The following is an 18,763-nucleotide window of genomic DNA, read 5'->3' as shown; positions in this document are numbered from 1 at the left end:
GACTGTAAGAAAGTAGTCAAATGAAAACTATGCTGTATTTGAGATTACATTTGCAAAGTATTGCACAATTTTCTATTACTCTTTGATGGCGAGTCCCATCCGGGATTCGAACCCACATTGTCAGAGTGTAACACCTAATGGTTTAGGTGGCTGACTGTGGGTTCTGGTCAGTTTATTAGGTGCTACACTCGGACAAGTGGGTTCGAATCCCGGGTGGGTCTCAACCCCAATAAGTTATTGCATCTGCTGAGAAAGTGTAGTAGTGTATCCGAACCATGTTTTGTAATCTTGCCACTCATTGCTGGGACTCTGATAATGAGAAAACATTACATGTATATAGCTTGATATTTTTTGTTTGTTTTTATTTTTCATGCTTCGAAAGGAACACACTATCGATTTACCAAAAATTACGTCCAAACAGATAATTGTACACCCATTGATCTTGCAAACGGTTTCAAGCCACACCAAGGTATTTCCACTGAAGCTTCCACGGAGTTAATTAGCGGATCTGTTCCTACCGTCTGTAGCAGGCAAAACTGAACAGATCTGGTATTGTGACGTATCTTATCATCAGCCGCAGACCCTCCCAATCAAATACCATGATGCCATCCTTCTTACAGGCGACCAGGCCAGCCGTGGCTAACGATGAAACAGTTTCCTGGCTTCTCGTCAGGCACAATGTGCATTTGGAGGATCACCAAATAACACGCACATTCACGACCGTGTTCTTTAAAGAATTCCAGAGTTACATATCGATTGAGGCGAAACCCTTTTGACTTCCACGATCCCGTTACGACACCTATCTGCTATGCCGGTTGGCAGCGGCTAGTCATTGAAAGCCTGGTCTGGAGAGAAAGCTGGAGGGATTTCTCCGATCGTTTCATGCTTATCACCACAGACTGCTGAGTATGACAGCTCCAGTTGTCACCTTTGATGGATCGGGGGATGTAAATAACTCATATCCTCCTGCTTGACCTTCAGTGAGTGACGTGACCTTGATACTGGTGCAGCAGCTAATATACTATTATCCTGCAAGTTTCCAGCGTTTGATGCCTGTCTAGACAAAATCAGGAGATATCTCTCGTCATGCCTGATGGCAGAACCTGCCTCTCATCATCACTACTTCAAGGATCTTTAGGAGAACCGTGTACATGGAAATGACATTAAAGCAGTGTGTCGTATAAAGGCGTGACTGTAGCTTATCTCAAATGTACATCACTGCACAGCAGAAAAACACATCAAAAGTTCCTTCAAGTTTATAAACGTGATCAGCTAGGCACTGAGGGGGAAAGTGATTTGAAGATGAAAAAAACAGCCATTACTCACGATTAATGTGTTTATGAATAAAAATATTGGCTAATGATTTAAATCCTGTTTATACGAGCCTGCGTCAAGGTTATAAAAGAGCCTGTGCGAGAGGAAACTGTTTTTTTAGCAAAGGCGAGATAGATGAAGACTTTACCTAAAGTTTCGTGTCGAAGCCTATAAACTAAGTGATGTAAATTTAGTGTGGAAGTCCGCTAATTCAGATTGTTTCTGAATACATGAATTTACTCGTGTTTGAATAACAATTATTGAAAAAAAAACACAAAAAACCGCTCAGCTGATATCAATATGTAAACTTTCGAATGTTTATAAAATAGTCTTTGATCGTAATAATTTATTATAGTGTTTATTTGTGCACATGGAAGGGCTGGGGAGTCTCAATCTGTCGTTGCAAGTCATTTCTATTATCCCTGGAGTTTATGGGACTTATACCAACAAAACATTTCCACACCAAAAATAGGCCACTGTTGACCGATGTGTTGGCACTGAAAACGACGCCAAACTTGGAGCTGACGACGTCACTTATTGAACCTTTTATAACTTTAAACTATAAGCTATACATCATAACTAGCATTTCATCTTTTATACTGTGAAAGTTGGCTGCAACTGATTCGGAATTGCATGTTATCTCACCTTGAAGATAATTACACCTATGCGTTGATATTTTGAGAGAGTACATTATGAAATCTGACTTGTTCCCTTACGGCATAGTATATTAAATACATCTCCAAGGGTTGTAGGGCTACTTGTAAGGGTAAGGTGTTCTCTCCTTTGGTCGATGACCAGGGTTCAGTAGTGCTGACAGTACTGTCCTTTATTTAGCCTCCTATGCACCTTCGAACTTAAGTAAGTACGTGAGTTTAGAACATTCATGAAACAAGCGCATGCGTACACATCACTACGAGTGAGTGAGTTTAGTTCTACGCCGCTTTTAGCAATATTCCAGCAACATCACGGCGGGGACACAAGAAATGGGCTTCACACACTGTACCCATATGGGGAATCGAACCCGGGTCTTCGGTTTCAGCGAACGCTTTCACCAATAGGATGGTCCACCGCCCCTGTACAATAAGTAGACGCGTCCGAAATAATCACTTACCCTATTCTGTATTCCTCACAGATGCTGGGTCAATTGCCTCTTGCTGCACTTCATCGATGACCCGCCTCAGTACTTGGTTAATCGGTCTCAATTGGTCAACTCGCAGTCCTAACAAATTTAATTCAAGTCACCTATAAGCCCCATTTTGCTTGTTAACTAAAATTTGATTTTCAGTCACACCTTACTTGCGTAGTTGTAGACACATCTGGGTCAAATTCGATCTTACCGATCTGAAGACCGAAGATCTAACGGTGTCATAACCTAGATTCTAAGAGGTTAAGGGTTCTGGGCATTTTAACGGACAGTCACAGTGTCATGAGGGAGATCTCAAGGCGTCATTACCGGGGATATCAAGGCGGCGTATGGGGGTGGGGGGTAGGGGGACGGGTCTTTAGGAGTCATAACGGCAGGTCTTAAGGCGTACCTGAGGGTCTTAATGCATGAAAGCCGCTTTTAAGGTGATATCAGTCAGGTTCTTTTTATCCTAAGTTGGGCTGTAAGGGGTGTAAAATGAAGCTCCATTTTCAGTCCTCGGATCGTCATGTTCATCACAAAGACATATGTCCATTGCCCACTGTAGTTTATGTAAGCATAAGTCACTTTTTGAAACGCCATCACACGTCCTCTCGTCTCCCCCTGACTCTATTTTTTTTTGCAGACAATACATATTACGTTGAAAGTCGTTACTGCGTGAACAGAAGTTAGTTTGAAGATACATATAGGTATGCTGTGGGCGGTGGGGTAGCTGAATGGCTACTGCGTCTGCTCGTCACGCGGAACACCCGGGTTCGATTCCCCACACGGGTACAATGTGTCTTCGAAGGCCATTTCTGGTGTTCCCCGCCGTAATATTTCTGGAATATTGCTAAGAGCGCCCTAAAACCATACTCACTCGCTATAGATCTGATGATTCCTGGGGGTCTCTCTCGACTCTCCATGTATCCCTGCACTTGCTGATAGAGACCGATAATACTGGCTGACTTTGACCCCCAAACCGACAGTCTAACCACATCTCACCATTTATTCGCTCCCTCTTTCAGACTACGCGACCAGAGCCTGTCGTCTCCAAGAGAACGACAACAACGGTATCTGGGACATCCCGCACATCGATGACTGCATCTCGGAAGACCTCATGGACCTCAAAAGAGAGGTATTTATGTCTGCCTTTTGTGTTCTGGCTATACTAACATGCTCCGTACTGTTCGCTCAGTCCACCTTTACAAACAAATCGTTAGCATTGTTGCTATACTTCAGCGTCAAGGTAATGTCTTCGCTCTCTAATTGAATCCAGAATGGTTTACTTGATAACGATGCCGATGATGATGAGGCTGCTCTGCTGCTGCTGATGATGATGACAATAGTGGTGGTGGTGGTTGTGATGATGATGATGATGATAATGATTGTGGTTGTGATGATGATGATGATAATGATGATGATGACGACGACGATGGTGACGGTGGTGATGATGGTAGTGACGATGATGATTGTGGTTGTGATGATGGTGATGATGACGACGACGATGATGATTGTGGTTGTGATGATGATGATGATGATGATGATGATGATTTCAGTTCAGTGAGTTCACCACTTCCGGTATCAATGAGATGTCTGTGCTGGAGTTGGCGTTCAAGCTGCTGAACCACACAGAGGACCACACGTACCTCAACCCCATCGACATCGCCACCGTCATCGACCTCATCGAAATCCTGGTCAAGACGCAGGTCAGTTGGTCTCGTTATCTCAACCTAAACATGTCCGTAAATCAAATATGTCTTCTCATATGATTGTTGATTATTTGGTGACCAACACGCGTTCCTTCCACTCCTTACCTCCTTCTTGTGCTGAGTCACACAAACCCTCTGTGCAGATGGATACTTAGCAGCATACACGACCTTGTACTAGCGCCTGAAGTAAAAATGTAAATATTTAGGCATAACCTTTACCAGGATTCTCTTCGGGGACCCGATTACTCATCAGCATATGATCACATCCGTAAAAGTGGCCATGAGATCAGAACTGCGGTTATCCCTGTACAAGATATCTCACAGAAGAACATATACGCATCTTCAATGCGAAGGACAATGACTTCATTCAGATGCCACATTCAGCCAACAAATGATCATGTTTTTTAGTACCCTATCTACACTCACTACTGTCGCATTTAGAATGCATCTGAGACAATCCCTGTCAGTGCAAAAGAATACCGAGACTTGAAAAATCCTACGTTAGGTGTGAAGGGCGGACACGGCTGCAAAATGATATGAATGTTTCAATGAAAATCAGTGATGACAGTAGGTGTTCGTGAAAAGGATTAGCCTGTCCTGTAATACTGGTAGCACCCATTACACATTTGTACAAGCCGACCCATGAGAAACTGAAATACAGTGGCGACAAACCCAGATGTTCCCATAAATCAAACACACACCTGATAACAAACCAGCTACTCTCCTTTGCCCACACAGGGAGTGACCCCTCGGACTATTACCTGGCGGGAGGGAGGATCAACGTATGCCCGTACCGACGAGATTTACCCCACGTTTGACCAAACACAGACTTTCTGCCAGGTACGTAACCATCTACTCGACACCGTCTTCTCACGACATCAATGTCCATACAAACAAGACACCGTGTAGTGATGTCTGTTCACAGGTGTACATCGTATTATATAACAACAGTTACAACACCCGAATATTCCATATCTTTATAGGCAATCTGTCATGAATGTTTCATATTACAATTATTATATAGTTATTGTGTCATGACAACTGATTCTTTCTTATCTCAATAACTAATCTGTTATGATACCAGAAAGTGTCTTATTACAATAGATAATCCGTCAAGATTCATATATGTTTCCTATTACAATAGTTAATCTGTCATGGCACCAGAATGTTCCTTATTACAATGGTTAATCTTTCATGCTATGTCTCACGATCCTATAATAAAAGTTTACCTATCATGCCATGACAGATTAACCATCCTAATATGAAAGAGACAATCGGGAATATTTAACTTTTTGTGGATGGTACATGTCATCTACGTCATCCAATACCTTATAACTTTGTCCGGAGCAGGAGACATTGGTTGGTATAGGGCAAAGCGTATAATGTCGCACCAATACCGCCAGGGCGAAATTTCCGCCTGTCCAGTACTCTTCCAAACAGATAGAGAGCAAAATGTCCCCAGTGGACACAGCCTCGTGTGGTCTACTGGGACGGGTTGTTACTGCTGAACCGTCAAACGGCGCCCATCCCTTTTTTCTGATGCTACTGAAGTGCCATTTCGACACACACACACACGCACATCTCATGTCTTCTGGATATCCTCAGTGGAGGTCTGACGTCCTATTTGAACCTTGCAATCAAAACAAGTTGATTGATAAAAAGAGAAATGATTTCCCTCGAAGGACGCGCTGCCTCTGAACAATTTACAATTTTTATTTCGTTCAGTATAAACATTATACAGAAATGTACCTCAATATGTTGCTGAATATCTATAAATTTATCTGTATGTATATCGATAAACTGTTCCCCCGGGGGGTTCTGGGTAGAACAGATCGGCAGCAAACCAAGCTTGTAATGAGAGCTGACGAACATTAGTGCCGTGTTGGCAACGACGTCTCGTGAAAAACGTCTTCCGTAATGCATACGTCTTCACAGTTGGTGATAACGTTGCGCACTGGTTTTGTTGTGGACATAGTTAACTCCTCAATAATAATGACTTCCTCTTCTGGAACCTCTATTGGGTGAGGAAGAATAAAAACGAAAAGAAATTTGTTCCCGAAGTAATTTTTCAAAAACACAAATACTCGCAGTAATCTTTACAACGGAAGTCTATGCGTAAGGTTTGTCATTTTATTTGTCTAGATACTGGCTTCAGTCGTAGACAATCTTCTCAACTCTAAAAATGAGAAAGGCTGGAACGCTACACAACCTTCTGGGGTTGAAGGGGATAACCTTATGAAGGTCATGCATGATTTTGCTGACGTCATCTCGCGAAGTCTCGTCTTCCACGTGATCGATGGAATCAAGCCATACAATCAAGCCTTCATTCGAGTCTTCAAGGGCAATATAGGTAAGTTGTCTTAATTGTAGTTTCAAGAAAGTTTTTTTTTAAATCATGAAAGGCTAGCAATGGTTTTTTGCATTTTTTTCGTTCCACGGCAGACTGAGTTAAAAGTCCAGTAGGCAATATTTCAGCCTTGATTTCCTCCTGCGAGACGGCAATTTCTTATAAGTTTTTTCCCTTAGCTTTTTTTCGATTCTTTTGCATGTGGATGAATGGTTATGTTTTTTGTGTCATTTCGCAATAATGAAGGATAATTCCCACCAACACGTGGTTTCACACAATATGCATGCATAGGGATCGAACCATACGCGACGAGCGAACTCTGTAACTGCAAGGCTAATACAGCTAAGACTGCATATTTGAGAGGACTTGTTGATTTTTTTTATACAAGTGTAAATACCAATACGCTGCATGTTCATAAAATATTGACACGGTTTTAATAGGCTTGGGAAGGTTTCACAGGATCGGTGAACTGTGTGTGAGACAGGGTGAGCCAGGCTCGCTGACTTGATTGACACATGTCATCGTATTGTGTTGATGCCCACGCTGTTGATCACTGTTGCTGTCTTGTCCACGTTGAGCCACAATTAAAACCAGGGGCGTAGCTACTGTTATAAGAAAAATGCCGGGCTTACACGTGGTTGTTACTGAAAAGGTAGGGCTAGCCCTCAATTTTTGTCTGTATATTCAACTTTGCAACCTATCGAGCTTAAACGAAATGTCACGCGAAGTGCTTGGAACCAAACCAGGCAGCATGTAGTTTATTTCTAGAGGGTGGATCACCGGCCTTTCTGGGTGTCCGTACTTTGTTTAATATACATTCATGTTGGGCTGTTTCGCAACTGTAAAAACCATCCTACTACATAGACCCGCCATGGTCCCGGGGTAGAATAGGCCTTCAGCAGCCCATGCTTGCCATAAAGGGCGACTACACTTGTCGTAAGTTGCGACTAACGGGATCGGGTGGTCAGACTCGCTGACTTGGTTGACTCATGTCATCGGTTCCCAATTGCGCAGATCGATGCTCATGTTATTGATCACTGGATTGTCTGTCCAGACTCGATTATTGACAGACCGCCGCCATATAGCTGGAATATTGCTGACTGCGGCGTACAACTAAACTCATTCACTCACTCCTACTCCATAAACCAAAAGTACATTTTTCATTATACCATATATGTTGAAGACATAGATTAAATGACAAGGTTGGTGACAAAGATAGCGTGCTTAGTAATGTAGGCATCCTTATTCGCATTCCTTTCGCCGTTGACATATTAGGACACAGGGAATACAATAGGGGGCACAATTCAAGCTGAAATGAGGTTCGTTTAAAATTCAGCTTGAACTTGCTTCAACAGACATCGAGACATTACTCGCTAATGTATTTTTTCGACCAATTGCCCGTCAGTACGATATGGAGTTCCGGTAAACACGTGACCCTACATCCCCGTGACCGAAAATCAAGGTTTTTAGTCTTAATAGTATGTAATCTGGAAATCTAAGTACTCGTTAACCTGTGTCATTTGTCCACTAAGGCATCTCAAACCAGCATATTACCTCAGGCATTCCTACCGCATTAATCTGACACGCAGTCATATTACTGGAATACCGTTTAAATCATCGTAAAAACCAACTGACTCGTGTTCATTCTGAAGGTTTTTTCTGCAATACATATTTATTGGAAATACGAAATCCAAAACAAATTGTTAAAACGAACACTTCGATATTCCTAGCCTGTTGAATGCCCGTGGGTGAAAGCTTTACAAACTAAGTTAAATGTTCGGAGAGATTTAGAGGTTTATTGTTGCTGAAAACTTAACAGTCTTGACATCTGTGCAAGGACTTTTTAGATAACCTTTCTCAACGAAGGTAAAACCACATGCACACATAAAAAACATTCTTGAAATTGAAATTCTAATGACCTCACCAAATTGCATGTTCATTTCAAGAGCGCTTGCAGCAAATTCCTTCGCCTGAAATATCTAAAATCAATTCCGCCAAAAACCAATATGTTGACATAAAGGAATCGCTGGCACCAGTTTAAGGGCTGTGGTCCACGCGTTCTTTTCGCACGGTGGAATCCAAACACTAACACGTTTGGATATTTTTTTCAGGCAGGCACGACTTCTTTTCAAATTACCAGGATTTGTCTGTTTTCTGCGCATCAGGGTGCCAAAATAAGCTGTTTAGATAGCACAGGAGAAAGAAATCCCATTAATGACGAAAAAAGGACAGCTCTCAGCAAGGACACAGGAGCAGCTGGAATCGTAATGGCCGCCAGATAGCAACCGAGGTTTTGTGTAACAGCTACAGATGGCGAGGCGTCACTGTCTAGGTTATAATCCAATACACTCTGTAGAGCTTTGTATTGCAAACCCAAACACAGGTGATAAATGGCTGCCATAAAGTCGCACAAGCACATTTCAGAAATACATCATGATTATATTCTTAATCAGAATGGATGGGTTAATGCAGTATTTATTTGCGCACATAGAGGGTCATGTTCCGGTATCTTAGGAATGAAGGAAACAGTATAACTTCGTTAGGGTTCTATTTGAACTTAATTCGAACAGGGGTCGATCATAAGTTATGGCCAATTTATGGAGAAGCGTGTAAAATGTGAATGACCCTCTCCCCACCCAACCCCTACAATTTGGGCACTAAGTAGGTGACCCCACCTGCATTCCCCCCAACGAATATCAGGAAAACAGACACACACTCAAACACGCGCGCGCACGCACGCACACGCACAAACACACGCCAAAGATTATGAAGGGTCCCTTAATTCCATGTAAACCATATATGATAATTAGTGATGATGACAACAGTAGGTTTGAATGAAATTAAATTCCATACACTATTTTATGTTGACAACGCTGCGAAGCAAAACTGGCATACACAAAATCAAAGACAAATTCAAATTCAGACAGACGTATAATGCGTCAGAGACATGGGGTTACAGAACCCTTTCTAATGGTTCTTGAAAGAGTCCTCAGCAGGGTCTCACCGTTAATGGCAAATTATTCCAAAGCACTGCAGGTGTGTACTTATATGCTCGTTGGCCACACTTTAGTTTACGCTTCGGGGCAGATGAGCAGGTGATGATTAATAGTTTGTAAGGTTCAAGATGGTGATTGGTTTGTCATTTGTTCTACAAATATTCTGGAGCGATAACACTAGTATGTCATACGCAAATCTACAAGCATTAATGTGTTACCAGTAACACATATCTTTATACCTTTCTGGCATTGTGGTAGACTCACAATCAATTAAACCCCAAAACATCAACGACACTGTTATCATAGATATGTAAAGTAGGCTTTGTCAGGTTTAACAGAAGGAGTACCAAAAATCTGGTTATAATTTTATTAAGGAGACATTCAAATGTTTCGTATTAATACAGCTGATGCCATACCAAATGTTTCCAAATATTCGCGACCTCAGCGTTTCTGAGCGCTGACTAAGCCTAGTCGACCTAGGTAGGCCATTCCACACACGCCATTGCTTTGCAGGAATTGGTAATCCAGTATAATTTCCTCCTGCTCGAACCTCTGCGCCCACCGATTAAGATCTCTATGTCTTTTTATCACGAGACTTCAACTCCTGGAACTGTTTTGGCGATCTCAAAGAAAATCATTGAAACTAGGCCCCGTTTTTCCCTATTTCAAAGAAAGTCAAAACGTAAGATTTTCCTAGCAATCTTCTCTCTTGTATATTTACGGTTCGTTAACTAGCTGTATCGATTTTGTCCAACTGATTTCTCGGTTCCGATGTACCCATCGCTGGACAATAACACGCTGCACGTGCCTTCTCTGGCGTGTTGTCTGGCCGGAAGTGCTGGTGATCGGACATCATGGTGATCCCATGGGGATGGTCCCATAATTGATCGTAAACTTACACCGGCCAGACTGGAGTCCGTAATTCTATTAAAGACGTGAAGCAAAAGTATATCTGAAGCTATAGGGTCAGAATTGCTCTCGTAAAAATGTCAGTTGGTGGAAAACAATTGCTAATTCTGGATTGAAGCTGATCGGAGAGGCACAGTGTCGAAGAAGCAAGGATATATCAGAGCGTCATCTCCATAGATATCCTTTGTTTCCCAAAGTCGACGGATGTGGACAGAAAACTTTTCTAATAAACCTAACGGGAAGTTTGGGCCGTAGAAGATTCTGAACACGACAGTTGGCCTCAATGTCTTCGTCAGTATTCACAGTAGCAGCAAACGACCATGAAATTGTCTGCTGATTGCAGAAAGCAATTTGGCATTCGAATCCCGTTTGTGTACTGAATGTACATTGCCTTTGTTAGAGGTTCAGGCTAGTTTTAGTGTTATATAGGACTGGTATTTGCAGAATACATGACACATTGCAGGGTTGGGTATTGTTTTCAAGCTGGTATATGTTGGTTGTGTTTAGTTTGGGAGTGAGTTTAGTTTTACGCCACTTTTTCCACATGGTGCCTATGTGGGGAATCGAACCCTGGTCGACATGACGAGCGAAAGGTTAAAACATGTAATCACTAGGTTACCCCAATCGCCCCGTGTCCCCTAAACGAATGACCGCACCATGTGCACGCACGTCACTTTGTATTGGTGAACTGTGTGCAAGCAACGCGCCATTGAACAGTATTTTATTGATATCATGACATGTTAGCTTACTAATTTCATGAAGGGGTTGTTGGGTAGCCTAGTGGTTACAGCGTTCACACGTCACAAAGAAGACCCGGGATCGATTCCCCACGTGGGTACAGTATGTGAAGACTATTTCTTGTCTCCCCCGCCAAGATATTGAACATCGCTAAAAGCGGCGTAAAACTAAACTCACTCACCTTCATGAAACCTACAACCCAAAAGCATAATTGAGACGAATCCCAGATTCAAGCCCATGATTTTAGGTTCCTGGTACAACTAAGGCCCGCAACTCTAAAAGTTTGTACTGCGACGGTTAGGTCGCCCTAACCCATCATCTCAGCGTAAGATACAGATTACCCCGTCGGGTTAGGGTGACTTAGGATCAGTTATGTCCCTGATCAGGATATGATTTATTGCCCCGTGCTGGAACTGTCGTTTATTTCAATTACTGTCTCACCCACACAGGGCCTTTTGAAAGGAATAGTTTCAGCGTCGTGTTTAACGCCTGCTAATATCCTTATACACCATATATAGGGAGCTTCTTCCGCTTGATGATACTGTTATGTATGGTTCTATTTAGGCAGCTGTATCGTTTACAGTTATATTTGCGCTGATCGACCAAGTCGTTTCAGTCTATTAGAGACAGTACCGTCAGATTCTGTCAAAAGCAAACTTGATTAATCCGTAAATTGTGAACACCAGACGTCAGAAATTGGTTGTTTTATCACGAAGAACTTTCTGAAGTTGAGATTCCGAAATCATTTTGAAGAAATTGGTAAATATATTTCCGTCCATGGAGGAAAGTGTACATATCAAGGGTGGTAACTGTTGGAAGAATCTTACTTCATAACGAAGCTCAATCAAAACAGGTGTGGTCAGATCTGTGAACTGACCTCCTCTGTTGTCCACTAGTTAGATGTGATAGACGAGGACGAGACGGCTGCGGATCAGTAAGATCCAGTGGAATCTGCGACACGATGGATCAGCTGCCCAGGGTGTCGTCATACATAGCGATACTGGCACTAGGGTGACCGTAACTCCCATACGTTAACATAGACTTACGGTAGTCCTACCTCTGAGGTTGTTTTGTACAACGACGCCCAACACTGTATCATCCGCATTCGTCCGGAGTGAAATAACTTTCTTTATTTAAGTACAGTAGTAAGTACCTTCTTTAAGTTTAATTTTGGACCCGACTGTACGTCCTTGTAGTTTACGTTGCGTCATCTCACTGTCTGTTCTATAACTATCCCCTGTGTCGAATATCTTCAGCCAACACTGTCCACTCCCACTTTTCATAGGCGTCTTATCGATGCAAATGTGTATCATAACGTTTTTATAGAACACTCTCCCTTATTATCTATCATTGTGGTCAAAGCTGATTACCCCGGCTGACGCAATTCAGACACTAAGACACTAATTTCAATATCCATGCACATTGCTGCATTGGTAACCAAGCCATGACCGGCAAATATTTGCGGCAAATAACCCGTTTCTGTTTCTCCCGCTCCTGAATTTACAAATACCTCACTAATGAATGTTGTATGAACACCCAATACCTTCCCTGTTGCAGAGTTTAAGATCGAGACACACTGGATCGAGAAGTTTAACGGTATCCTCTTTCCTGATTCCTACGACTTCAAGAGTGACTATCTGAAGTTTGAAGACGGCTCAGTGAGGATCCAAGGAGATGCCTTTCTTACCCAGAATGCATCGCAGCTTCCAGGTAAGGGATATAATCAAATTTCCGTTACGAGAAAAGATGTATAATCACCGGAGTCGAAATCAGCAAAAACTGGAAGCACTCGTAACTGGTAAACGTTTCTTTGAAGAAGTGTCCAGTTTCAGAGAAATATTGTTAATCGAGGACAAGTTCGTCTGGTGTTGCAGTCATTCCTGTTGTTCTAAATGATGTAACAAAAATTGATACGATAAATTAATAATGTCGATGTGTTTTAATGTGATTAAATCATGTGACTCGAGATTAGATTCAGTATTTCAGAGGGATGCTTGATCGATCTTTTTTCCCCATGTTTTGTGAGCCTGAATGCAGTTGTACCAACATCACCCTCTTTCATTACAGCAATACAAGACTTACTGAGAAGGCATAAATTTACCAATTTCCAATATTGATCTGCTTTCAGTGTTCATCGGTATATCGGCGTTTAGATATCCAACGCTTGCAAGGGTACTTCCGGGTCAACCGGTCAAAAGGTCAGAGAATCAAAATCAGAAGTTGTTCTGTATGACTCCAAAACATTAACATACCAGCAAGAAGCCAATAGTGTAAAGCATGTACCTCAATTATTGTTCTTTGATGGTGCTATAGAAATATGCATATTGTCTTGTATATGAGTGGCGCTAATAGCCCAATCGTCTAAGACGCCACAATTCTTGGGACAGAGTTGTGTCCCTTGGGCGATTCCCGAACTGGTGATTATGAGTTGGAATGCTATTTGGTGTGTCTGTACCGTACCCTTGCTCGTAGGTTGTACGAGACGGTAGGGTAACCTAGTGGTTAACGCGTTCGTTCCTCGCACTGAAGACCCGGGTTAGGTTCCTGCATGGGACAAGGTGTGGAGCCTGTTGCTGGTGTGCACCGCCGTGATGTTGCTGGAATGTTGGTAAAAGTGGCGTAAAACCCTACTCGTTCACTCGTAGGTTTTACTAGAGTGGTAACAAACTAAGACCTTCGCTTTCAGTCTCCATTGAGCTGGCACGTCTTGAAAGAATGTTAAAACGGCATTCAAAACAGTTTGTATACCAAGGGTCGCATACAAGGAACCTTTTTTACATGTGTTCCGTTCTTGTACTCGGCAGCCGACGCAAAGACGACTGGGTGAACACTCCTATCGTCGCGTTGTTCACACACGTGGGGGATCTCTCGCTGTCGCAGAACCTCACATCACCCATCATCATTGATCTTCCATTGCTAGACGTGAGTTCCCTCCCTTGTCTATTACCAGTTAGACATGAGTTACCTCCCATGGATTTGGAAGCCCGTAGTACCTACGAAAGTGGCAAACATAGAATCGATAAATTCTGTTTAGTAATGAAGATCCAGTCTAAACATAGTCAAACTCCGTTATGTCGAAGATGATGAAACATTCGTTAATACTTCGAGTTATCCGGAATGCGCTGGATGAAGCTTTTACCTCTAGACAACTATAATTTCGACACATCGATGTTTAACGGCCAATCTGCAGTGTATTTTATAGAAGGCGGCATGCATATGAGATGTTTTTTCTTCTGCGTTACAGACATTCAATATATCCAATCCCGACTGTGTGAGGTTGAACCATCGAAATGGGTAAGACTTTCAACAATTTCTTTCATCTTCGAATTCAAGCACAGTTACCTAATTAAGAGACATGCTCACACTTAGATAGACACACAATTTACAGTCTAGGCACAATCACCGTGAAGTTTGTGAAGTCGTAACGTAGACAGTCACGCCAATGGTCTTCTGTTTTGCTCCGCTGAACACAGTGTGGGTTTCTTACCAGTCGGCTGACAGATTTATGGGAATCACTTTATAAAACGATCTGCTCATCTCTGTTTGAAGTTGAATATGAAGTTTGAATATTTTCAACAGTTCAGTGGCTATCTATTTGGTTTTATTTGGTCTGGTACTGGTTCAACACTGTATTATCTGTAAAAGTACATTAAAACTATTTTCAAGTAGGGAGTTTGACTTTCATCATAAACACATCTCCAAATAGATGATCATTCAACAAAATATAATTTGGTATGGCCTTGCCGACATTTTAAGAATATCAGTGTTTGATGTCAAAACTGAAAACTGCTTGCTCCATTTTAGGAGAATGTTTAATCTGAACGATTGCATTGTAGAACTGTTCAACTGGTTGGTTCATTTATGAACTGTTTTGTCTTATTTTCAATGCGTCATGTCATCACATTCTGCAGAACCCGGAAATGGACGTGGACGAGAAGTAACTGCGAGATTCTCGAATACAGACCGCAATCAGTCATGTGCGCATGCTCAGTGCCTGGCGTGTTTGCCGTCACTACTGACATGTTTAATGAAAATGTGAGTGATTTTCTAGACATTTAGCAGGTGTCACTTACCTGTTCCGAACAGTTAGCTTCTAGTTTTAACAACAATTACAAAACATACAAACTTCTTCCAATGTATGTTTACATAATTCCTATTTTAGTCGTATTAATAATACAGCATGCGCAGAAAAGTATTAACTGAAACTATGAAATCGCATCTGTATATTTTACTAGTGCTTCATTGTATTTTCACTACAGTGGGACAAGGGAGATAAGCGGCCAGAGCTGATGAACTTCGCGTCCTATATTGGATGCACTGTGTCCGCCACCCTGTGTCTACTTTCCGTCCTTATACACGTATATGTCAGGTGAGTCTGTTCTTTGTCAAGCACGAGTTAGTGAAACTAGTTTAAATCAAAGTCCATCTGTCAATGCGAGTTCTGCGAAACAAAGCGACGTATAAGAAGGATTATTCCCGGAGTATGCCCTATACTCAAGTGAGTGAATTTAGTTTTACGCCGCACTGAGCAATATCCCAGCTATATACCGACGGTCTGTAAATTGTCTGGACCATACAATCCAGTGATCAACAGAATGGGCACCGATCTGCGCAATTAGGAACCGATGACACGTGTCAACCAAGTCAACGAGCCTGACCACCCGATCCCGTTAGTCGCCTCTTACGACAAGCAGAGTCACCTTTTGCCCTGTTCAGAGGGTATTCTGGACTGATCAGTGTGGTTAAAATGGTGTATTGCCATACTGCCTACAGTTCCAGACTGCCTACAGCTAGATGAAAACAATATGATACGGTCCAGTGATCAGGAAGTGAAGTTAATGGTCTGGCATGTTCTACCCCTGCTAAAATGAACTTGACCAGTTAGTTGGTTAGTGAACTGACCTGTTCCTGGGTGTCTGTCGACCCAAATTTTAAAAAAAAATGTGTTGGGTGGTGAGACATCTTTATTCATTCTGAGAATTCCCAGTCTTCACGTGGAGACATGGGTATATCATGAGAAGCTGATATTTTACAGTGGTCTTTCAGCGTTTTTTCTTACACAATTACACACAAATGACAATCACTTATGGAACTTAATGAGATGTCCAGCAGCATCAAGGTACTGAAGCGGCGTTTTTTTCTGCCGCTCTGGAGGTACGCGCTGATGCCGTCTGCTAAGGTGACGAAGCTCATCTTGAGATTCCACTTTGACATGGTTGTGTGGTGTTCTTTTCATGGATTCAACGCGCTGGACATTTGCCATCGTGTGATGGATGCGATTGGCTCCCCTTCTAATTTATTAAGAGTTTAAGGGAGAATATGTGATCTTCTCAACAGTTTAGTCCTTACCATGTTTTTGGACATAATCTGACAAAGGCAGGCAAAGCATGCTACAACGTAACTTCTATAAGTTAGCACTCTCTTCTTTGTTCCCATAACAACACAGTTCAAACAAGCCTACCCAATTTGATTAAATGGGATTAAGCTGGGCCTGCTTTGGTGATTACAATGTGAACATGTTAACTGCTTCCCAAAACAAAATATAACTCTAAATATTCCCATACTCCACACGACGCACCCCATCTTCATTGATAATTAGTCTGTTCCACCATTCTACAGGGCAAAAACTCATTTCCCAAGCTGCCTACAATACATTTGTTGGCAGTTTGGGATGTAGGCAGTTTGGAACTGTGGGCAGTGTGGGGCCTAAACGTTAAAATCGTACTGTTATACAAATCCCACGTATATGATATACATAATATTGCAGACAAAAACATATTCTTTTAATGTTTCATAATTTAATTGTAATGAAGTAGTTTACAGCTTATGTTCAGATCGCACCCTTTTCTCTTTGCTTTGGACACTGGGATTTAAGAGTGAGCAATGAGACACAAGGCGAGAATTGAGACTCGTGATTCGGTTGGACCCGGGTTGGAGAACGAGTAAAGATGGTACATATACTTCAATCAATAACCACTGGTAGACAATGGCAGACCTCACATGGCTACTGGTGACTGGCGGTGCTACGTTCTTACGAGTTGTCGTTTTTTCGTCTTGTAGACATCTAGGCCTCGTTCCTAAATGCGATCTTAAGGCTTGTCATAATTTCTTACCCTTAACATAAAACCTTACACCGTGAAACGGTGCGCAGGTACCTAAATATACGCCAGATCTTGCAAAACAGCAAAACATGATCCTAATTTAGATGTCATTGTAGTAAAATGACACCCCGAAACACTGACAACGCTTAAACATGTGCGTCCGCTTGGGCCTTTTATGTGTTGAAAAGAGCGTAAAACATTTCCTTGAAATTTCAAGAGTTTGACACAAAAGGAATATGAAACTGCTGTTGAGATGATATATTGTACCTTCACGTGGTTAAACTCTTTGCGAAGAGACACATCCTTCACTGTAATTAAGTCGAAGGTTCACCATGTGAAGGTCGGAATACCAGACTGTCAAAGACCTTTACAGAAATATCCATGGCTAGGCATTATCCCAAGTAAGTAAAGATCGCAAACGTCACGCCACCTTCAATTTGTGGGAATTATACCTACCTTACACAGTACCAATCATCCTGTCTGGACAAGCCTTTATAAAGGCGGCACCAAACCCAGACAAATTAGAAGGCTCTCTAACATCTGCAGTTGATCATGTTCATACCGTGCATCTAGCTCTATACCAAGGAGCAAGTCGGGGACTTGGAGTCGCACATGACTTTGAGTTACGGACAGCTAATGATTATTCAGACGCACACACTTTGACTACCAAACACAGACTTGTAATAAACAATGTCAGGTATGAGAAAATTGAGTCTTTAACTAAAGTTGGTGTGGGAAGACGGGATAGTTATGTGTATCTTAATTAGTTCACTGTCACTTCACAAGCTTATAACCATAAAAATATAAATTGACAAAATGTTAGGTTGTATGTTTGTATTTTCCGTATTGGTGATTACGGATTCTGTCAGCTTTGTAGGGTGCCGATTAGGTGCAGTTCTCCCGTACACTCTGTCATTAGCCCCTGTCACGTGATACACTTACTTATACACGTCATAGACACAGATCACTTGCTCGACGTATGCACCGCATCGCCGAAAGGCAGACTCACTCAGCATGCCCATCACTATACCTCCCCCTCTCTCATTCATGATTCACGCACGCGCACTCAACATAGCTTCCTTATCGCTAAACCACTTGCTCGCACACTCATTCATTCGCCCACCTAATCACTCACTCACTCACTCACTCTCACTAATGTGCATGTGTCTTTTCAGAACCTCCTCCACAACGGCGTCCCTTCACAAGAACCTGTGTTTGTCCGTCATGTTCGCTCAGATAGTCTTCATGTTCGGCATCGACAGATATGACCAGCCGGTAAGTACAGGATATATATTCTCAGGTATCTACCCCAGGTTTACCTTTCACCATCTCATAATCCAGATAACACACCACGTAGTCATTTAGCACCATTTCCTTGTACTGTATTTGCGATCTTTTACCACTTGTTTACCAAAACAAATATCATAATCCAGTTATCTATCTAACAGCATCTTCTTGAATTCCATAAGGTTTACTTCATACCATATTCCCTATTGTTTGTTACGTGTTTACCTTACACTTTC

The 18,763-nt window shown here is 42.1% G+C and overlaps 1 protein-coding gene across 1 annotated transcript in view; it reads left to right on the top strand.

The window, feature by feature from the left end:
• The window catches only part of LOC137284646 (cadherin EGF LAG seven-pass G-type receptor 1-like), a 122,437-nt gene that overhangs the window by 72,961 nt on the left and 30,713 nt on the right, over positions 1–18,763 (top strand). The window contains exons 8-18 of the mRNA XM_067816537.1: positions 3,466–3,575; positions 3,997–4,146; positions 4,888–4,989; positions 6,292–6,499; positions 12,697–12,849; positions 13,268–13,337; positions 13,944–14,061; positions 14,384–14,433; positions 15,051–15,174; positions 15,399–15,508; positions 18,416–18,515. Of these exons, the coding sequence (XP_067672638.1) occupies positions 3,466–3,575; positions 3,997–4,146; positions 4,888–4,989; positions 6,292–6,499; positions 12,697–12,849; positions 13,268–13,337; positions 13,944–14,061; positions 14,384–14,433; positions 15,051–15,174; positions 15,399–15,508; positions 18,416–18,515 (1,295 nt within the window). The remainder of the gene's footprint in view (positions 1–3,465; positions 3,576–3,996; positions 4,147–4,887; positions 4,990–6,291; positions 6,500–12,696; positions 12,850–13,267; positions 13,338–13,943; positions 14,062–14,383; positions 14,434–15,050; positions 15,175–15,398; positions 15,509–18,415; positions 18,516–18,763) is intronic.

Source organism: Haliotis asinina, chromosome 5 (assembly GCF_037392515.1).
Source record: "Haliotis asinina isolate JCU_RB_2024 chromosome 5, JCU_Hal_asi_v2, whole genome shotgun sequence".
NCBI lineage: Eukaryota > Metazoa > Mollusca > Gastropoda > Lepetellida > Haliotidae > Haliotis > Haliotis asinina.
Note: the sequence above shows the minus strand (reverse complement) of the source record. Positions and strands in the feature narration are given on the sequence as shown.